The sequence below is a fragment of the Coffea eugenioides genome, chromosome 11, assembly GCF_003713205.1.
Source record: "Coffea eugenioides isolate CCC68of chromosome 11, Ceug_1.0, whole genome shotgun sequence".
Taxonomy (NCBI): domain Eukaryota; kingdom Viridiplantae; phylum Streptophyta; class Magnoliopsida; order Gentianales; family Rubiaceae; genus Coffea; species Coffea eugenioides.
Genome location: NC_040045.1, coordinates 49,808,652 through 49,831,232, shown reverse-complemented (window position 1 = coordinate 49,831,232; position 22,581 = coordinate 49,808,652). Strand labels below are relative to the sequence as shown.

The 22,581-nt window shown below is 35.5% G+C and overlaps 3 protein-coding genes across 3 annotated transcripts; 1 reads left to right on the top strand and 2 right to left on the bottom strand.

Moving 5' to 3' along the window:
• Positions 1-278: 278 nt before the first annotated feature.
• On the bottom strand, positions 279-2,746 carry LOC113753870 (geraniol 8-hydroxylase-like). Its single transcript, XM_027298135.1, has 2 exons — positions 1,833-2,746; positions 279-1,149 (listed from the first exon to the last, which is right to left on the bottom strand). The coding sequence occupies exons 1-2, from the start codon at positions 2,706-2,708 to the stop codon at positions 544-546; spliced, it is 1,482 nt and encodes a 493-aa protein (XP_027153936.1). The 5' UTR covers positions 2,709-2,746; the 3' UTR covers positions 279-543.
• A 4,831-nt stretch (positions 2,747-7,577) lies between these two features.
• Positions 7,578-9,160, bottom strand: LOC113754361 (geraniol 8-hydroxylase). The gene is made up of 2 exons (XM_027298752.1): positions 8,285-9,160; positions 7,578-8,183 (listed from the first exon to the last, which is right to left on the bottom strand). The coding sequence occupies exons 1-2, from the start codon at positions 9,158-9,160 to the stop codon at positions 7,578-7,580; spliced, it is 1,482 nt and encodes a 493-aa protein (XP_027154553.1).
• Positions 9,161-12,920: 3,760 nt separating this feature from the next.
• Positions 12,921-14,331, top strand: LOC113752823 (salicylic acid-binding protein 2-like). The gene is made up of 3 exons (XM_027296877.1): positions 12,921-13,295; positions 13,420-13,551; positions 13,664-14,331. Exons 1-3 carry the CDS (start codon positions 12,921-12,923, stop codon positions 13,949-13,951), a joined length of 795 nt encoding a protein of 264 aa, XP_027152678.1. The 3' UTR covers positions 13,952-14,331.
• Positions 14,332-22,581: the final 8,250 nt, after the last annotated feature.

The window sequence follows — 22,581 nt, the reverse complement described above, 5'->3', positions numbered from 1 at the left end:
GTTTATTTGCATCTACAAGCCTATTACAAAGTAAATAAAATAGATACAAGCTTGACTACGCCTAACCTTGGTAGTTCTGCTCGACATTTCAGCAATTAGATTGGTAATCCTTCAGTATTTCTTCTATAAAGTTTGTTGTTGTTAAGCCCAAAAGTAATTAAGATGTGATCAGTCGTATTTAGTTTTCAAGATGGGGGAAATGTAAAAGTAATTAATTTGTTTTCTTTCATCTGAATGTCTGGGAAATCAACTCTTTAGCAAGAAGGGCAAGGAATCAATTGTCGCTGAATAATGCAAACCTTTATTTGGGAGGGCAAGATAAGGGATGCTACACCAGAATAAACAACGAAAACTCATTGACAGTTTCCCTCCTAGATGATTGTATAATAGTTTTACCACTCGTTATTCATAGGAAAATGACTAGCAAACAAGCTGCAAGATTTCAGATAATCTACATCAACATCGGTAGCCTGCCAATTAAATCATCATGTTCACATTGTGGTGGCCTTATTTTGAGCTCGCTGGGATTTGGAACATCAGAACTCAGAGAGGGAGTGGGACAGCTCGCAAGGGAAGTGCCTTTTGCAATGTAATGCCATACTTTTCCTCCATGTCCAAGTCCTTTGGCGTATTGCCCCCTTCAAGTTTCCAATCGAACGAATTTAGCAGCGAACCGAGCATTACCGGAACTGCCCTAGCTGCCAATGATAGTCCTGGACATATTCTTCGCCCAGCACCAAAAGGAATCAGCTCAAAATCTCGCCCCCGGATATCTATTTCCGATTCCAAGAACCTCTCTGGCTTGAATACCAAAGCATTCTCCCAAACTATTTCATCACGGCAAATGGCCCATGCGTTCACTAGCACTTGAGATCCCTTAGGCACGTTGTAGCCACACAGTTCAACATCCTGTTCCACTCTGCGCGGAATCAAGAATGGAACTGGCGGATGAATCCTTAAGGTTTCTTTCACGATACATTGCAAGTAAGGCAGGCGAGCAACGTCGGCTTCCTCTATTGCCTTGCCTTTGCCAATGCCTCCTGCAATCTCAGCTTGGGCTTTCCTCATTTTCTCTGGATTTTTGAGTAACTCTGTCATTGCCCACTCTAATGTGCTTGACGTTGTATCTGTCCCTGCTACAAATAGGTCCTGTAACATATATAATTGCTGCGTGAGAAAATTTTGCAATAAAAATCGCTAGAACTTCTCATGCAGAGAGCAATGATACTGATATTCACACTGCGTTGCATTACTTAGCTGCGGATTAAACAATTAAATATGGGGACACTTGTGCATTCAAACAAGTAATCCAGTAATCGATCTCCAAAAAGAAAAAAAAAAGGTGATCGATCTCAATCAGGCTTTTGTCTTCTACCAACTGTTAGGGACAGAATTCAAAAGTGGGATATCGATATGATTTGATTTGGTATAAAAAAATTAATTTGCATAGAAAGTCGAGTATTCAACGCAAAGCAATAAGCCCAGTAAGGAAGACATGGAATCAACAAGAGTCAAGACAAGCCAGAAAGAACCATTGACCTTGGCTCAGTGGTCATAGAGAGGGATTTGTCCTTCTTTGTAGTTGGGGGATTAAATTTCATCTGTAATAAAAATTTAAGAGTGGTGTCATAGCACTCGTTTGATTAAATCAGGTCTGTATATCTATTAATCCCTTACTCACAAATTTTCTTGGGCTCCTCTCCCTGTAGATTAGCATAGAATAAGTTGTATAATTGTAATTATTGCAAAAAAAAAAAGGACTAAGAAGAGTACTGACCAAGACCTTCTAACGTTTCCGAGAAAAAAAAAAGAAGAAAAAAAAGAGTACTGACCAAGAACATGTGCACCATATGAATCCTGTCAAACTCCTGGGAAGATTCTTCACTCGTAGTAAGCAGCTCATCAAGCACGTCACGCCCTTCGTCTCCAGAATTTTCATTCTCCAATCTTTCATTTATTAGACCCTCAAACAATTTCAATACCTTCTCAAAATGAACGGACATGCGGCGCCTGACTCCCTGAGGATCAAACTTTTTAAGTAGAGGGAAGAAATCAACCAGGTTGGGCTTGCCGGCTTCCACCATGATATCCCAAACTAAGTCCTTGAATTCTTTTGCAGTATCAGAATATGGATCGGCCAAGTCCTTAGAGAAAATGGTATTGGACAGCAAATTCAAGGAAGTCATAAATCCTGCTCTGCCAATATCCACTGCCTCACCAGTTTGGCAATTCTTTTGGCAACAGTCAACCAGCTCCTGGACCTTTCTGCACCTCAAGTGCTGGTTAGCATCAAGACTGTTGGCTGAAAACATGTTGGAGTTCATGATTCTGCGAAGGCTTCTCCACCGAGAAGCGACAGGTAGCCACACCACAGAATAGTGGGAATGATTGTGTGCATGGACTGCATCAGGAATTGATCTGCTGGAGAAGGCCAAGTCTTTCTTTTGAAGAACTTCTCTGGCCATGCTTGATGAGGAAATGACGACTGTGGTTAACTGGCCAAGTTTTAGGCTCATGACGGGGCCATGGATTTTAGCGAGCTTGGCTAAGGACTGGTGAGGGAGATCACCAAGCAAGTGGAGGTTTCCAATTAGGGGCAAAGGTGTTGGTCCAGGAGGATGCTTTTTGGCTCGTCTTGCTAGTGAACTCAGGCCCTTGATCAAAGTAAAGGACAACAGTGACGCTAGAACAACCATCAGGCTATCCATTCTTCCTCTCAAACTCAGAGCAGAAATCTGAAGTTTGCGATATTTCGAACTTCAAGCTTTGATAAGCCACATGATTCAGGATTTTTGGGACGAGGGGCCTGGGCGGTTGTCTCTGACAACTGTCCCAGGCAGTTCACGGCCTGGATGAGGCCTCAAAAATTTGTGCGGCTCAGATCACGTCTTGTAACTCGATTTTCACGCCGTGTGGGACCCACAAAAATGTTGTTCTATTGTTACTCGCTGTTGTTCCATTGTTACACCTTGTACAGATGATGTTACACCATGTACAAATGGTGTTACACCTTCCGGAGCGGTTATTCTGACAACGGCTCCAGCCACACGTCCTTTTTTTGTCTATGTAAGACTGCCGAAACAGCGCAGCCAGAAAAGTCTACGAAGAAGACAGAAGCTGCTGTTAGGAAATTGGATTAATTTTTTTTAAACATATTTTTTATTTTATATGAAGGTAACTATTTTTTTTTATTAATTTTAGTTATTTAAAATAGTATCCAAAAAAAAAATCTTTGAGGACTTAAAAGTTATTTCCTATTCTATATAAGTGTAAGAATTAACATTGATTTTCTATTATTATTTAGTTTTTGGTCAAATAATATTTTGTATAAATAGATGAATTGATATACTGTAAAGTGGTATACAAGGAATACGCAAAAAACATACGACAATGACATATAACCTTATACATGGGGTAAAAGATGGTTCTTGATAGATGAAGATGGTATATAAGAGTTAGATTTGGGTTTAAGTTGTATTCTTATATAAGATTTTTGTCTCATAATAAAGAACAAATTTTCTTTCTATGGATGTAGATTCAATGATGAAATCGAACCACGTTAAATATTGAATATCATTTATCTTTCATACTTGTGACTTATTTATCATTAAATTATGGAAAAATCGTTTAAAACATCCCTCACGTTTTGCAAAATGACTTTTTTATCTTTCACTTTTGAAAGTGTACTTTTACGTTCCTTATAAATTTATATTGGTCAAATTTAATCCCTATCTAGATTTTCGACTAGTTTTTTATCAGAATCCACCACGTGTCTTGCATGTAATCATTTTTTAAAGACAAAATTGTCAAATCAAAATTTACATAACCCGATTCATAGTACCTCACATTTCCCAAAATAAAATTTTTTATCCCTCACATTTCACAAAATGAATTATTTCATCCCTCATAGTTTATAAAATAAATTTTTTCATCTCTTACATTTTTATAAAATAAATTTTTTCATCCCTCATTAATCATGTATATGAATAACTTTTTTTAAAAAAACTCATTATATATTTATTTGATTTCAGTTAAATAATACAAATAGTATGAAATATATCTCTATTTAATTTCACCTGAACATACTGTTCAAATAAAATTAAATAGAGATATACATGAATTTCAAAAAATTGTTAGTTTTTCACTCGTATTCATTTTCTTTTACTCGAAAATTAAAAATAAAAAAGATATTTAATCCTAAATATTATCAAATGTTTATATCGAATTAAATTTGGACAGAAAAATAAACAAAAAAAAGTATAACAAAAAGAAATAAGTGATTGACACTTTCAAATTATAAAACAACTACAAGGTAAGAAATTCAATTGTTGATCTTAAAAGTGATAAGTAAAATTTTCAAATTTAAATTGCAATTTGTTAGCATGACTATAGAATTTGAATTAGAACTGATTATTAGATGGTCTTACTATACAACTCAATAAATAAATTATTAGCAAAAGAAAAATGATCACAAATATTGAATAGATTTACATGATGAAATTAAATAAATATATATATGAGTTTAAAACAAAATTATTAGATTTAAATCCATGTACGTATTTATTGAATAGCATATGTACAATTACAATTAGTCTGTTTAAGTGAAATCAAATAGAGATATATTACATGCTATTCGTATTATTCATGTGAAATCAAATATATATGCATAGATTTTTAAAAAATTATTTGTACACATGATCAATGAGAGATGAAAAATTTTATTTTATGAAATGTGAGGGACGTAATAATTCATTTCATGAAATATAAGAGACTATAAATCGGATTATATAAAATTTGATTTAACAATTTTGTCTCTAAAAAATGATCACATGCAATGCATGTGATGAATTTCGACAAAAAAAACTAGTCGAAAACCTAGGTAGAGATCAAATTTGATTAATATAAATTTGTAAGGGACGTAAAATTACATTTTTAAAAGTGAAGGACAAAAAAAGTTATTTTACAAAATGTGAGAGACGCTTTGAATGATTTTTTCTTAAATTATTGTATACTTAATATTTTAATAGTCATTTATTCTGTATTTAGATCCCAACAAACTGGTATCAGAGCGGGGTGTATGGTTGGATTCTGGTTGATTATTGAAATTAAGTGGATTGGTGACTCTTACCAATTGAACAATTTTATGGGTGACATATTTTGTTTCAAGGGTTTGACAAGAAACATTGATGATGAAGGATGAAAAGTCAAAAAGTATAAAAACATTTGATGGTGAATTTAGACAAGTAATCTAAGAGTCAAGAAAAAAGTGAAATCCAATGTTGATTTTGAAAATGAATCGGTGGAGATATTCTCATAATTCCAACGGTTGATATTTCATCCCAAATAATTTTTAGATTCGAATTATGTTCTTTAGGTGATGTGGCATATATTCTAAAGAAATAAAAAAAAATCTAATTTACAAATGTCAGAAGACTCATATGGTTACGAATTTATGTCGCAAGTGTAGTCTTAGAAATCACATATGATGATACAGTCCTAAGAATAGGAAGAAATATGATGATTTTACTAGTTGATTGTCTCAATTGATAGAAATAGAATTCACAGATGGGAATCCTAAATTGCAAATTGTGATGAGAAAAAATCTTGCAAAGAGAGATGGTGAATTAAGGCACTTTCTCACGAATCAACAGGAAGTTAGATTCAAAATAACTACATATGTTCATTTGCCAATTGAATCAATTAGATGTTAGAACTGTATTGATTCGAATGTGTAATTTGGTACCATATTATTTGATACTTGAAAACAAATAGTTGCTAAAAGAAATATTTCCCAAGATAGAGATTTATTAGGAAATTAGTTTAATTTCTTTTAGACAAGTTTTTTTTATTTTGTATGGAAGTAATTAGTTTTTTAATTGAATTTTGTTACTTAAAATAGTAGCTAATAAATTTTCTATTTTGTTTAGAATTTATAAGTTATTTTATATTCTGTATAAGTTTAGGAATTAGCATTAGTTTTCTGTTATTATTTGATTTTTAGCCTAATAATATTATTTATAAATAGGTGAGTTGGCATAGTACAAAGTGATACACAAAGAACATATAATGCGACATGTAATCTTATACATGGGGTGAGAGATGAGAAATAGTATATAAGAGTTAGACTTGATTTTAAATTGTATTCTTGTATAGAATTTTTCTTTCATAATAAAGAACAAATTTTCTCTTTGTGGAGGTAGGTTCAATGATGGAGTCGAACCATGTTAAATATTATGTGTCATTTATCTTTCATATTTGTAACTTATTTATTATTAAATTATTACGTACTTGATATTTTAATAGTCTTTTGTTTCGTGTTTGAATCCCAACAACTACTTTCTTAGAATTAAACATTGTTTAATATGACGGATGGGCTCAAATTACTGGTACATTTCGAGATGGTTATTATTCAGCCCTTACGTTGATTTATCAAAAAGAGAAAAATCACTTGTATCGGACTCGGACTAAGTGCAGAATAGGTGCACTCCCATTAAAATTTTAGTATTTTTTAATGCTAATGATTAGCATTATATATTTCAGCTTGTCGAAAAACATACATGTACCTTTGCGGCCTATAGTGTTCATATCTTCTGTCTAGTTGTTCTTATTACTGCTATTCATATTTACACAACTACATTTTTCTAAGAGTAGCTGCAAGTACAACTTCTGCAGAAGAAATTATCATGGCGTGATTCAACCAGTAAATATTCTCCTTTCCATTATGTCAAGTACACAACACGCGCCCCCGCGTGAATGGTCCAGCGGCAGCACCTCCTCCTGGTAAACCTCTAGGTCCTAGGTTCGAGTCCCTGCGTTGCTGGATTCCTCCGCGCACTTACCGTGCTTGGGTCGGGTTGGAGCGCCAAGGCCCGGGCCGCAGGGGATTAGTCGGGCCCCGTAAGGATTGACCCGGACACCCCTGTGTCGATAAAAAAAAAAAAAAAAAAAAGAAGTACACAACACGCAATAATTGGATCCATGGTGATGGAGGGAATCAGTATGATACTGATATCCAAATTCTGAATAATTCCATATCCGTGGTGACCCGTTTTGACTCGATCAATATTGGTCGATTCAAATCTGTGATGCATAGAATCGGTCAACATATTCGAGTCAATTCGGAGTTGATTCGGATTTTTTTTTCGATTGTGCCTTTCATGATATTTTATAACTTTAGTAATTTTTTTAGATTTTTTTGAAAATTTTTATATTTTTAATATGCCTATCACCCGATATTCAACTGATATGCATCGACAAATTTGGAACAATCGCAACCGCGACAATAACCTGCGACGGCAAACCATGGTTGGATCCTCAATTCTTTTAGCTGCGGGCTTCTGGTGGGGATAAAAGCTTAAAGGCAAAACCAAAAACAAAGAGACTCGCATTTTCTGTCATTTATCATTAATTCTAATCTGCTAACATGAGCTATTGAACATCCATCAAAGACGATATAAAAGAGTTGGTAGTACAATAAACAAGCTTGAACTCATATAAATTATCAATCACAGCCAACCCAAATGAACAGTCGTAAATTTGTCCATTTCTTATTCTGAGCAATTTGGAGGGCCGCAATTTCAAAGATTGATTGGCACGGCTCGAAGGGGCAGGGCCTTCTGCAGTGTAATGCCAAACTTCTCCTCCATGTCCAAGTCTTTTGGTGCAATCCCGCCTTCAAGCTTCCAATCAAATGAATTGAGAAGCGAGCCAAGCATTACTGGAACCATCCTGACCGCCAATGGCAAACCTGGGCAGATTCTTCGGCCAGCTCCAAAGGGAATCAGCTCAAAATCTCGGCCCCTGATGTCAAGTTCCGACTCCAAGAATCTCTCGGGCTTAAATTCCAAAGCGTTCTCCCAAACAGTTTCATCACGGCCAATTGCCCATGCATTCACTAACACTTGCGAATTCTTAGGCACATTGTAGCCACACACCTCAACATCTTGCTCCACTCGGCGTGGAATCAAGAATGGAACCGGTGGATGTAACCTTAAGGTCTCTTTGACAATGCATCGCAAGTAAGGCAGGCGAGAAACATCAGCTTCTTCTATTAGCTTTCCTTTTCCGATGACTTGTACGAGCTCGGCTTTTGCTTTCTTCATTTTCTCTGGATTCTGGAGACATTCTGCCATCGCCCATTCTAATGTGTTCGAAGTAGTGTCCGTCCCGGCTACAAACAGGTCCTGTAAGATAGTAAACAAACAATACAAGACTTACAAATTCAAAACGAGAGAAAGGATAGGACCTAATTTTCCAGTTCATATAAGTTTTTGGTGGTACAAACCAAGCACAAGCGCTCGATATGAGTCCTGTCAATCTCTTCGGGAGATTCTTCGCAGGTGGTGAGCAGGACATCCAGCACATCACTGTTTCCACCTCCGGACTTGCCATCCTCCAATCTCTCATTTATCAGGTCACCGAACATTTTGATCACCTTCCCAAAATGAATGGTCATGCGACGCCTAATACCTTGAGGATCGAGTTTCTCCAGCACAGGGAAGAAATCAACCATATTAGGTTTACCGGCCTCCACCATAATGCTCCACACCAAGTCCTTGAACTCTTTGGCGGAATCAGAATAAGGGTCGGTCAAGTCCTTAGAGAAAAGGGTGTTGGACAGCAAATTCAGGGAAGTCCTGAATGCTGCTCTCCCGACGTCCACTGCCTCTCCGCTCTGGCAATTCTTCCTGCAATAGGCCACCAGCTCCTGAACCTTCCTAGCCCTCAGGTGCTGGTTAGCATCCAGCCTGTTGCCCGAAAAGATGTTGGAGTTCAAGATTTTTCGGAGGCTTCTCCAGCGGGAGGCAACCGGGAGCCACACCACGGAATATTGGAATTGGCTGTGGGCGTGGATGGCATCCGGAATTGATCTGCTGGAGAAGGCTAAATCTTGCTTCTGGAGAACTTCTTTGGCCATCCCTGCGGAGGTGATGACGACCGTGGTGATTTGGCCAAGCTGTAGACTCATAAGTGGGCCATGTTTCTTGGCGAGTTTGGCTAAGGACTTGTGGGGTTGGTCACCTAGTAAGTGGAGGTTACCCAAGATAGGCAATGGGGTTGGACCTGGAGGAAGCTTTTTGCTTCTTCTTGATAGAGAACTCAGGCCCTGAAGAAATGTCAGGGCGAAAAGAAATCCTAGCACAACCGTCAGATAATCCATTCTACTGATATGTCTTGGCGTAACCTTCGCTGTGGGAGATTTGATGCAGTCTTGGGGACTGCTGCGCAATGTTTAATATACTGGTAAAAGTTGAGTTAGCCACGAGTCGCTCGAGTTCCTTAGAATAATCATATGAATAATCTTAGTAGTAGGAGTGTTCAATTGCTTATGTTGCTTGGATTTTTTTCCATGTGGAAGACTGTAGACTCCACGACCATTGCAGGCGTATGATAGTCAGCAAAACGACTATTCCTTTCAATCGCCGACCTATCACAGTCTCGGACACGTACTTACATAATAAATGAGAATCCAGTATAGCTGAGAGGACTTTCTTTTTTGGGTTAATTACAGTTTGTCTCCCTAAATTTGACCTTTTATAACACTTTGCCCCCATAAATTTTACATATATACACTTTGCCACTTCATTGACTAGTCAAACGTTAATGATGAATTCTCCATCCAAGATTTTAATAAAATTATATTAATGCCCTTACACAATAGTTCTAGAATAATACTATACTTTTAATTGAAATATGAAACATCTTATTAGAAAAAATACAAAGTCACATGATCTTACAAAATTAAAAAATAAAAGATGGTATAATACCAAAGAATTGAAAAATTGTATTGCGGAGAAACAAAGAATTTAAAAATTGTTAAAACATCCACACAAGTTTTCCCATCGTTTATCTTTCTTCCTTTAAATTCTAAACGGATCCATTTTGGTAATTTTCATTTACCTTGCAACTTTCACAAGATTTTTACGAGTCAATAAAATGCTATTTGATAATTTTATACCGCATTCATACCTTATTTTTTATTTTGTTTGAGCTCTACATTTAAAAAAACTAAAAATTCTCTGAATATGTTTTTCAATACATTTTTATTTTTAATCATGTTTTTATCTCATATAAAAACACATAAAAAGTGCTACAATAAAAAAAATAAGAAAATAATTTTATTCCAAATGCGCTAATTAATTATATTCCATTAAAAATAAGTATTGCTATCGGCATTGAGATTAATACATTGAGTCACCTAGACTTCTTTTTTGTGAATTATCTAATTCATTTTAGTGCTAAAAGTTCGAAATGCATAGCGTAATTGTGTTTAGATGCATTTGGCAACTATTAAAGAAATATGTATTTAAAAATTAGTTAGGGATATTTTGATCATGAAAAATATAATTTTCATGAAAAATATATATTTTAACCCTGTCAAAAAAGTTGACTACAAAGGGTAAAGTATACATATTTGGAGTTCAAGGGGGACAAAGTGTTACAGGGGTTCAAGTTCAAGGGGGCAAAGTGTAATTATTCTCGCAAAGGGTGTAAAAAAAAAAAGAAAAGAAAAACCTCATTGATTAGATAAGGCTTTTTAATCTCCCAACTCCCTGACAAATTAAGGACCATCCTTTACTCTATCCTCGCGACGCTCGTGCAGTTCTTTTAATTCATTATTATTAAAACAAATTAGATACAAACCCATCATGCTTTACCTCTTTTCTTTGTACAAAATCTAGAATACAATCAGTTGGTGCAAAACCAGTCTAGTCTACCTATAATGTTGCCCTAGCTATCATCCGTTCATGCACTTTGTTCAAGGAGAGAAGCGACCTTCTCAGATGATGTGCTTGTTAGTTTAGCTTGCAGTAATTGTCTCGATGAAAGCTTTTGACTTAATTAACCACCCCACTTGTTGCCATTTTCCTAACAAAAAGAATGCATGATCATTAAAGATCTGATTCCTTCATAATCAGATTATGTTTTAGAATTGGTATTGCATTATTATTTATATTTTAAAATCCGTATAAGAATTCCAGAGAAGATGTGACAATTGAATTTCAGTAATTATGCTGCCGGCCTAAAAGTAAACGTTCGGGTCCCAATATCTGAATAATCCGCATCAATTCAGACTCAATTTCAGGTTCTCCACAATTAGAAAGTATATAAATGTAGGGTATGATAAGTAATTATAAGTGTGTGCATTTATGTTATAGGTAAGATATGATTTAGGTGAAACTGTATCAATCAGCGTGCGTATTATAGAAAAACCTATAAAGTTATAGTGATAACAGCGAGTTGCATGCTCAATAGAAGGCCGTGCTTCAATAATTTAATTTTTTTTTTAAATCATTTTCACTCCTCACACTCAATTGTCCACGCAAGATTTAAATTCTAAACTTGACAGCAACGAAAGCCTTAAGAGTCCATCGGCAGACCTATTGGTTTACCACCATTTCAAATCAAGAATTCTACCAAACACCACCATGTCTTTTTTTTTTGTTATTATCACTTTACCCCCTTAACGTTTGGTGCAATTATCAATTTCCCCCTTAACGTTATTTTTGAGTCACTTTACCCCCAAGACTAACGGTCAAATTTAACGGATTTTGTTAATTAAAGTGAAAAGACATGTTTAACCCTTAAAATTATTATTACTTTACCCCCATAAACTATAGTCTTATTATCAATTTACCCCCTAGAGTTATTTTTTAGGCAATTTATCCTACCATTAAACCAACTTAGCAAATTAAAAAATTTTAGAAAAAAAGACCCTCCTCTTTGCATAATAAAAATAATAAAAAATTTAGAGTGGCTCTTCTCCCTTTTAGTATCAAGAAAAAAAAGTCAAAATATTAATTTCTTTCTTCTTGCCAATCTTATTAATATCAAAAAAGAATAGAAAGATGGAGAGGGAGAAGGGGAGGGGGAGAGGGAGAGAGCTCAGTTCTTTTTTTAAAAATTACAAATAATAAAGAATTAAACACTTTTATTATTTTAAAATTATCTCACTTTTCTGTTTACTGCCAAATTTCAATCTTAATCCCGACAACCTTAAAATATAATACGATAATGCTAGACTTTTCTTTATTTTCTTTCTTTGCAAAATCTAATTTTCTTTCTTCTTTTTTTCTATCTCTTTTTCTTTTCCTAGTATTAATAAATGTGAAAAAAAGAAATTTGAGAAAACCTTTTTATTTTTATATTTTTCGATCTCTTAAAGTGAAAAAAAAGGGAAGAATAACCATTCCAACTTTTTTATTTTTAAATATATATAAAAAGGGTAAATATATTTAAAAATTTTTGACCATACTAATTAGATTAACGATGAAGCAAAATGCCTAGAAAATAATGTTAGGAACTAAAGTGATTGTATCACTATAATCTAAACAAATAAAATGATAATAACAATGTAGTAATGCTATAAAATAAAAGGGTATTTTTGTCCAAAATTTCTTAACATGTTGAGTTGAATTATTTATGGGGTAAAGTGATTAAAAGATAACATTAAAGGGTAAATTAACAGTAGTGATGTAATTTAAGGAGGTAAAGTGATAATAACCCCTTTTTTTTTAACAAAAAAGGAGTACTAACGTGTCTTTGCTTGATGGGCTCTAGCAATCACTTGCTATTATTCAAGTTCTGCTTTAAGCCAATCAATCAATGCAAATCTACTGTTTTATCAAAGGGGGAAAAATATTCTCGGAATCTAAGGGCAGAATTGAAGAAGACAAAGATAATGAGATACTGCTCATTCCGGGACAACTCGAGGGCCTCGTGGCGACAATAAACAATTCGATTTGTTGGATCGTTGTTCTTTTTCTGGGCCGTAACTTTAATATGATTGCTACGAGAGTCAATAAATAGTATGATTTTAATAGTGTTAGACAATGTTGAGAAATTCCAAATTGCATTGCTATATAACCCCTGCAAGAATTGGAGGACCGCACAAGCTTCCCAGAATCAGCAATTGCAAAATGGAAGCCACCAAGGAGCAGCCAAAGCACTTCGTTGCGGTTCACGGTGTAGGCCACGGAGCATGGGTGTACTACAAGTTGAAACCCCGCATTGAGGCCGCTGGCCACCGTTTCACCCCAGTCGACCTGGCGGGTGCCGGAAGAAATGAAAAGAAACTGGAAGAGATCAGAACAATGGTTGACTACACGAGGCCGTTGTTGGAGGTTCTGGCCTCAATTCCAGAAAATGAGAAGGTGATACTGATAGGCCATAGCGGCGGGGGGATGGCCGCAGCTGTTGGTTTGGAAAAGTACCCCAACAAAGTCTCAGTTGGTGTTTTCTTGAATGCAATCATGCCTGATGCCAAGAATCGGCCATCATATGTTTTCGAAGAGGTTTACTAATAGCATTATTTTTGTCCTCCTTTCTTTCTAACTTGATGATTACATTTACATAAGTACTTAGGTTGCATCTTTTGTCACCTCCTAATTCAATCGAATTGATTTCTTGAAAAAGTAGTACACGGCAAGGACCCCGATAGAGAAATGGCTGGACACTAAATTTTTCCCCTACGGCGACCCTCCCATTATGGCATTGCTCTGTGGCCCCGAGTTCATCTCCAGCAGCCTCTACAATCGGTCCCCTAAGGAGGTTAGTGTTTAGTCTATTCAATTGTTAAAAGACAGTTCACATATTTCTTTCCCCTTTATTCTTTAATTAAAAAAAAAAAGTAGTAATTTTTTTTTAATGGAATTTACAACAGGATCAAGCGCTGGGGAAGCTACTGGTAAGACCAGGGTCACTATTCATGGAAGATTTACTGCAGACAGAGAAATTATTCACGGAGGAGAGATTTGGATCAGTCCCGCAGGCTTATGTAATAGCGAGTGACGATATAACCATAACAGCTGATTTCCAACGTTGGATGATCCAAAACAACCCGTGCGTGAAGGAGGTGAAAGAGATCAAGGGTGCTGACCACATGCCCATGTTTACTAAACCCGATGAGTTGTGCCAATGTCTGCTGGAGATTGCGAAGACATATGCTTAAAACCCAAAAAAAAAAAAACTTATTCGTGATCCGGATTCCAGTTCCAGTTCCAGTCCCAGTCCTGGGAAGTGGGAAGTGACAAAATTCCATCATCATAATCACAAGAATAATAATGTCCTCAACCCCTCTCCCCCAAGTTGTTTGTCGTCGTCCCTATTGAGTGGAGTATTTTTAAAGTTTTAGGTTTAACCTTTTTAAAAGGGAAGAATTTTGAGTGTTGCTCTGATCGTCCGTGAAGACGTTGCCTTCCGGTTCCTTGTGCTTATTTAACTAGGTGATACTGGAACGGTAGCATGTGGCCGGTATTGCTTGGTATTTCAGTCTTTTTCAGAGTCATTTGGTCCCATAATAATTGCCAGAATCAGCTCTGTGCTTTGTTTGCTTTCCTTGTCTTTGCATTCCGCGGAATATTTTTTAACGTGTATGGCTCTTTCTTTTTCCATCTTCTACGGCGACATCAGTCATAGCCAATCTTTTCTATATGTTGACAAAATCTTTTTTTTTTTTTCTGAAAACGGTAGAAGTTTTTATTCGTAGGGCAAAACTGTACCACGACTCAAACATCTTTATAAAAATGTATCTTGACACTTAAGAAAATATATAAATTTTCTCTTCATCCATTAATATGCCTACTGCATATTCATTAATTTTAATACATAAATCATATTAACGGTATTTGTTACACAAAAGAGTACAATTGAAATAAATTAGCTAGGTTATTTATGTCTTCTACTAGTATCGAATGTCTTGTGCTGCCGCTGTTTTAATCATTGAGCCTAAGTGATATGTTGACATGGTCACGAGCTATTTTTAGATGTCTTACTGCTCTTTGATACTATTTACCTTTCATGTACACGTCGTTGTCCTTTCTTCATTTTTTAGAAAGATGATAATCGTACTGATGGGGAATTTTTAATTGTACCGTACAAATATTTTCAAAATGAAGAAAATATCAAGAGCAGCAGCTTTTAAACCAGAGGAATGATCTTCACAAAAAGAAAGTACTAGATGACATTGACATTGTCCAAGCTATAGGAGCAATTTTTTTTTTGCCCAAAACACTAGGCACTAAGAAATTTGAACTTGTCCAAGTTATGGAAACAATTTTTGAGCCCAAAACACTTGGCTGGCGCCAAGACATTTGGCCAAAACACTACTAGTATTTTTGGGACTTCTGGCGTTACAAAAATTTTAGTTGTACTGTGTACTCGAGGACACACGTTTTCTATGATTCTTTCACGAAGTACTAGTGTATATTAAAGAACGAGACATGCGAGAGACTCCTCATGTGTGGCTTCACAGTAAATATAAGGAGAAAAAGTTTCAGTAGCCCTCAAATTATTAGGTTGTGTTTGGATTGCATTTTTCATGATTTTTCATGGAAAAATTACTGTAGCGATTGTCGCGCCCCATTTTTTCGCGATGGAAAAGAAAGAGTTTAAAAAAGATGTGATTTTATTTAAAAATAAGTGACAGGGAGACCTAGAATGGGACTTAAAAAATGCGACAATTTGGGTCCAAAATTTAGTCTAAAAGGGTTTTGAAGAAAAATTAGGAATCGCCACTTGGTATCGAGTTTGGGTGTACCAAGTCACCCAAAAAGTGTATTTAAATAAAATAAAATAAAATCCTTTTCGACAACTCCAGGTCTTTGAAAAACAAGAGAAAATGGATTCGGGAGTCACGGTTGAAGAAAGGGAAGGCAAAGGTTAGATTAACTCAAATCTAAGGCACCCTTTCAACCTAGTCTAAGCTAGTTGCGAGGTTTAGTCAAAATTTTCCTAATCTAACCTTAATTTTATCATATTTGGATGTTTCCTACATGGATGCAAATCTAAATTTATAAAAATATCGAAAGGGACAAAATGTTCATTCAAGGGTTTAATTGAACCAATCGCATTAATTGCGAAGGCCAAAATAATTCATTGAAGGTGTCACGAGTATGCAAATGATGAAAAGGAAAAGTAAAGAAAAGAAATTAAATTATATACATAGATATAAGTGATCAAAGAAAAAGGGAATGCAACATAAAGGGTACGAGAAGCAAAAACTCGTGACATAATTTTCTTATACAGGGATTAATGGGATATTTAAACTAAAAAGTTATAATCACCAATTTCCCATGTTTGAAAATAATTATCCTAAAATGAACAAGCAAATGAACTAACTTAAATGAGATGTAATTCTAAATGACATGATTAGCACCTATAGAGGGTAGGAGATAATATAGTAGGGAATATCATACGAATGAGAAAAGATCCTAAAAATGAAAATATGCATGAAAATCTTGTTCGGCCAGCTGAAGAAAACTTCAGCTGGTGGCCATGGAGGCTGCCGGAGGCGGCGCCGCCGCCGACCGCCACCGCCGGTGACCTCTCCGGTCACCAAAAATCCTCAAAATACACCCCCTCACTCGATTTTTCGCGCAGACTCCATTTTTGGACTTAGTTTTTACAGAAAATGACCCAAAAGTGGCCAAAATGCCAAGAAATCAGTTCAGTTTTTTATTTTTTTAAAACCCTCACATCTTCACCAAAAATCATAAAAATTATGCCAAAACCCTCCTTATGACTTCTACAATACAACTATGATCTTAGTTTGACAAGTAAACAACAACAAAAGAATGCATTAAATCAAAACAGCCCCAAAAATAAAGAAAATATTTCAATGCCTTTAAAGGCTCAAAACTTCAAAATACTTAAATAACCCAACATTTTCAGATATTGGTGCTAGCTAACGGTCATCCGTTTTGACAACAACATGCACAATGTTCAGCTTTTTAATCCAATTTTCCGTTTTCGGCATTTTACCAAACAGTTAATATGCATACATAATAAACATTTCCTTTTCCTAAAACTGGCTCATGCCATTTCCCAAAATTTTAACAAACAGAACAACAACACTGAAAGGCAACCAAACAGGAGAAAATAAGCAACAAAATATGAGTGTACGGTGAAAAACAAAACTAAAAAAAAACGAGAAAGAAACTACCTCCAGAATATTGCAGTCACTCGTTTGAGCTTTGTGGGGAAATTCCTAACTTCAATGGCCTGACCGCTAGTTCCCCCCCTTCTTGTTTGATTTGTGGAATGTGTTAAAAAAAGAAAGAGCCGAGAGAGCCGAGAGTTTTTTTTTCTTTTTTTTTTTGAGTTCAGAAAGAGTGGAGTGTTTTTTTGTTTTTTTTGCTTCTCTGTCCCCCTTTTTGTTTCTTGTCTTCAGAGCAAAAATAGAGCCGAGAGAGGGAGAGAAAAATTTTCTTTTGTGGCCTTGTTCTGTGTCCTGTGGGAGAGAGCCGAGAGAGGAAGTGTTTTTTTCGTTTCTTTTTGGGTCTTGTCTGATGGTCCCTCCAGAGAGCAGAGAACCGAGAGGGACTTGTAGCCAAAGTGGAGCTTGTGTGTAGGATCTCCCAAAATGATGATTTCTCAACTAATGAAAAGAAAAGTCCATGGCCATTGAGTGTGAAATGGGTTAATAGTTAATTTGGTGAAACAAAATGATCATGATGATTTTTGATTTTTTAGTTTTCTCTTTTTTTTTTTGTGTTTTGTTTTTCTTTCTGTTTTTGTTTTTTGTTTTGTTTTTTTTAAAAAACAAACCTGCAAAAAAAGAGAAAAATGCACATTAAAATGCAAGAAAATAAATAATTCATTAAATAGAAAAAATTCAAGAAAACATTGAAAATTGACAAAAATTTGGTGTCTACAGCGATTTGATGTATGTGAGGAAAAAAGGAAATAGGGAAATGTGATCACGGAAAACGACGTAATTTTTTGACGGAAAACGGCAATCCAAACAATAATTGGGTGAACTTTTGGTCTCTCAATAATTAAAAGTGAACTTTTAGCCCCCGATCTATCTAAAGTGTAAAATGTTGGGTCTTCTGTCAAGTTTAGTAGTCAATATCGATGGAAACTATGATCACGTGAGACGCACGTCAAAATACAACGGGTATTTTTGTCTGCAATAAGTTATGTTCCACTTGGTAAAATAAAACTTCTTCCCGAACAAAGAATTGTACGAAGAAAAACTCCATTGCAGCCAACGAAGTTGTTGAACAAAAAAATGCGAGGAACTAACAATCCCTCTTTCTCCATGTGTAGGTGTGAGAAAGTAACGAGAGTCATGACTTCGTAGACCTCAAGGAATCTTGGGCGAAGATTTGTGGAGTGCGTGGATGGTGGCTGCAGATTTTGACAGTGGATCGACAAGGAGATGTGTCGCCGGTCAACGGAGATCATACCTAATCTTCTTAGAAGAATTAATGTAGCTGAACAACAAAGAGATTGGTAAGAAGAAGAAAAAAGAAGACAAGAAAGGAAAGTCACAAAGTTGAAGGTCAAAGTGAAAGAATTAGAAAAAGAAATTCACAGCAAGGAGTGGGTGAACAAGTGTCTAGTGAGATTGCTTTTGTTAAGATGGATGCTTACAACTATAATCATGGCTAGTTGGCGCAAAGAAAATGGAAACCTGTGGTTTTTAGGCAAATAGAAGGACCAATTTGAAGATGAATCAAGTGGACTCATGTCATAAATTTTCTACTCTGTAATGATTGTATCCGTAGAAAGATATTGAAATCTGAGTTTTTATTTGTTGAATGAAAAAATTAGGCATGCTTTGTTAAAAAAAATCAGTTTATATTTGCAATGCTTTGTTGTTTGATTGAGAGTGTTGTAGTTTATTTCGTATGCATTCATTGTTAAAGTACAATTCCATTAATTGAATATACAAACTAGACAAAGACATGAAAAAGTGCAAATGTGGGGTAGGCAAACATAAAAATCATTATATTCTGCTGACTCTGTATACACAATACTGTTGTCAATGGTCTACAAAATTATAACCATAATACAAAACACAATCACCACTAACAAACAGTTGATTGGAATTCATCCACTAACATCCAATAAGACTGGAGATTGTAAGACAAAAGACAGTTGGTAAAAAAAGTGTTGTGATCAACACAAGACAAATTTTAGGCATTCTTGGCTGCTGCCCCCTCTTTCATTAGCTATTCCCTATCCTATTTCTTTTCTGGTTTGTCTTCTTTTCCCTCTACCTCTTTCACTCTAGTTTTCTCTCCGAGAACCAACTATAAACGGTGGCTCCTTACCAAAATATGTATAGTTAGCATTTATGACTTCCTTTTTGCATCAGTGAGTGGCTTTGTAGTTGAAGTTTCCCGCTATGGGTTGTTGAACATGTCTACTCACTTTGGTGTGGAGTAGATATTTGTTGCTATTGTTGTAGTTGTTGAATATCTCACTATAGTTGCTGGTGTCTAGTTTCATGAACATGGACTTGATGTGGCTGCTAATGCACAGCTTCATGAACCTACTATTCTGCTATTGGTGTGTCCTTGCTGACTGTTTTACTTGCATAGATTTGTGAACTATGTTAGTTGCTAATCAGGGAAAAGTAAAAGTCAACCTTGTTTGGTTGTACTTACTGTTGCCTTCTCCTTCTTGCACTTAGTTGCTGCCTCACAGGTTCAGTTGAAGTTTCTTGATGGTTATGTTCATTGGTTGGCTACTTGCATGTTGCTACATTATGATCAGCCTTCCCACATTTTCGACAGTGAATGATAATCCTTCTTCTTAGTCTTCTATCATAATTTTTGTTTTCAGTTGTGTTCTTTCTCCTAACCTATCTAAAACTACCAGGTTGAGCTACTGATATTAAGGGCTCCAATTCAAACATTGTTGATAGGGACCGATGATCCTCACCATTAATTAATTGCAACACATTTTGATAATGTTTAAGGAATAGCCCCCAACTGTAACAAGCATTCAAGTACTCCCGTAGGTCTTCATTCATCAAAAGAATGGTAGTAATGGTGTGACAACAGGGAATGCCACTAATCCCCCATAACTTACAAGTGCAATTCATTTCTCCATATCTACAGCAAATCAGGCCTCTCTTGGTCTTTTCATCTGGTAGCCATGTAATGCATTCCAAATGGGTATCTACTAACTTGCAATTTTGACCTTATTTTTAATAATTTCATTGATTAAAGGTCTAGTTGGGCTCTTATATCTTTTCATTGCTAATTTTCTCTTCTAGATCCTATCCATAATATACTCCCTGACCATTTTCAGCATTGTTATAATAGGCTGGTTTCTGACCTCAAGAATATGTGCATTAAAAAACTCGCACAGGTTGTTGACCAACATGTCACTCTTTGTGTGGGTTGGAAAGAAGGTCTTGCACCAATGCCGAGGAGTTTGAGCATTCTCTCGTTATCAAAATCCTTGAGTTCAATCATTGCTTTACTGAAAAGTTCTTCTATTGTACAATTGACAATGTTTCATAGCCCATTCTTAAGTGGCAATCCTGGATGCTTCTTCTTAAAGTTTCGTACATGTGTTGAACACAATATCTATGCTCACAATTTGAAAGAATTTCAGTTAATACTCTATCCAGCCCCTATAAAAAAAGAATGAAATATCAATGGTTGTTACTATATATATGTATATACACACACATGCATATATCAGTTCAAATATATATATGTATACACTTTTTGTTGGTCAGAAATAATGGTATAATGCAACTAATTTTCAATTTTCAAGTCATCGCTGAGGTATTTCAAGAACCATGCCCACTGCTGTATGGCTTTCCTCTTTACAACTGCCCAAGCAATAAGTCACCACTCATTATTAGAGTCAGTAGCAATGGCAGTTAATAACTGCCCTTTATAAGTCCCCTTCAGATGGCATCCATCCAATCTTGTTATTGGCCTACAACGATTAGGTCAAAGTCATTTTTACTCCATTTTATTGAGTGGAACACAATTCATCGCGACAAAAGTGTCTTTCGTATTTCGGCGTACATCTTAGCTGGTCGTAGTTTTCGTTGTTATTAATTGCTGAACTTAACAAAATCCAATATTTTGCATTTTGAATAGATCGAAGGCCAAAAGTTCACTTTTAATTGTTAGGAGTGCCAAAAGTTCATCCGACTAATAATTTGAGGATCACTAAGATTTTTTCCCCTAAATATAAATACCAGAAGCGCAATTGAGGATCCAAATCCAACAAGATAGCAGGGCAATGAAAAAAAAAAAAAGGAAAAGCTGCAGTGGCCTTCCATCAATGTTTGCCCAAATCCAAAGTTCACTTGTCATGGGCTAGGCTGTAAGGAGGAAGTGATTTTATTACACAGTCCCTAGGGCTGAAAAAGAAAAGATTGGTTTATACAGACTTAATGATAGATCAGACTAGCGAGAAAAGAATATTATGCTAATTTGAAGATAATCAATGTTGGTCGTTAAAAGATATATCAACATTAATGAAACTGTTGCGAATCGTCCATCTTAAAAAAAAGGGACAAAATGAAAACTATCTTTGCACTTGATGATTAAACAGGAAGTTTAGGTTGATTTCACCACTTTTGCAGAGTTCAATTACGGCAAGCAAAAATGGAGCTACAAAGATGTAGGTACCTGCTGAAAATGAAAAAGTTAATAATGCCCAAACAAGCAAACAAACATTAGGTTTGTGCACGCATAAGTTGACTGGAACATGAGATAGTAGATGAAGAGACGGAAAGCAAAATCAACTCTGAAGACCGAATGAAGGAGATCCGTTGGTTCCTTTTGAAAATTGACAGGCTACATGATTTCCGACCTCGGGCAGACATGCCAGATGTGGGACACTTGGGATCTTCGGTGACATATTTTCTATGCCAACTCAATGCCACCTATAGCATTGCGCCAAGTGTCCTGTTATTATTTGCACTTTAATTTTTTAATAATTCAATTTGGTTTTGTTTAACACAAATTTTCTCTACCTTGTCAAAATCCAATCTGCGACAGGATGATACCTCAATTTCCATAGAAGTCGTAGCATCCATATCCTGCAAACTTTCACACAAAGTTAATTGCAATACAATAAGTTTCATTGGATAATTATTTAAGTAAATATTTTTTCAATATCAAAAGTATTCGTACATAGTAAATTATTTGTAAACAATAAACAATAATTCATGCTAAATCAATAACAACAAAAACAAAAATAAAAAAATAGTGCACATAAAAACGAGAAAAATGCCGAAGTGAAAGAAAAAAAAATGTAAGAAAATTTTTTTCCTCAATAATTTATTGAAATTTTTTTCCTCAATAATTTATTGAAATAGTCAATAACTTATTTTCCAGGTATATCACAATTAGCGTGTAAGTAGTCAATTTGACCACCCAACTAATATTTAACCTTTCCAAACTTAGCACGCAGCACCACAACAAAAGACATGATTGTACTACTTTATTGATCAAGAAATTGTACTTGTTCATCATATTCAAGTTCTTGCCTAAACTTTTTTTTTTCACTTATGCGAAACAAACCATTGCTATTAGACTAGTTGCATATGATTACCAGATTATTGACTCTATTGATAAGTATTATAAGAATCAAAGACCATTTCAAGCCAACCAAATAACCTTTCCAAACTCACAATTCAATGTAAATTTCACTTTCATGGAAATACAAATTTTTTTCACTTTCACAATTCAATAAACTTTTTTTTTTTTATTTAAGTTTCATAATTTTTGTTTTGGGCGATTGAGATGGTGTCATAAAATCGTACGCATGAAAACACGAATTATTCTAACCAAACTTAGTAAAAGTTCACAGGCT

Excerpts from the sequence above, each read along its gene's own strand:
- LOC113753870 (XM_027298135.1), bottom strand. The coding sequence starts at position 2,708 with ATGGATAGCCTGATGGTTGTTCTAGCGTCACTGTTGTCCTTTACTTTG. Across the intron at positions 1,150-1,832 it reads ATATGGTGCACATGTTCTTG|GACCTATTTGTAGCAGGGAC; the intron begins GTCAGTACTCTT and ends TATATGTTACAG.
- LOC113754361 (XM_027298752.1), bottom strand. The coding sequence starts at position 9,160 with ATGGATTATCTGACGGTTGTGCTAGGATTTCTTTTCGCCCTGACATTT. Across the intron at positions 8,184-8,284 it reads ATATCGAGCGCTTGTGCTTG|GACCTGTTTGTAGCCGGGAC; the intron begins GTTTGTACCACC and ends ACTATCTTACAG.
- LOC113752823 (XM_027296877.1), top strand. The coding sequence starts at position 12,921 with ATGGAAGCCACCAAGGAGCAGCCAAAGCACTTCGTTGCGGTTCACGGT. Across the intron at positions 13,296-13,419 it reads CATCATATGTTTTCGAAGAG|TACACGGCAAGGACCCCGAT; the intron begins GTTTACTAATAG and ends TTGAAAAAGTAG. Across the intron at positions 13,552-13,663 it reads ACAATCGGTCCCCTAAGGAG|GATCAAGCGCTGGGGAAGCT; the intron begins GTTAGTGTTTAG and ends AATTTACAACAG.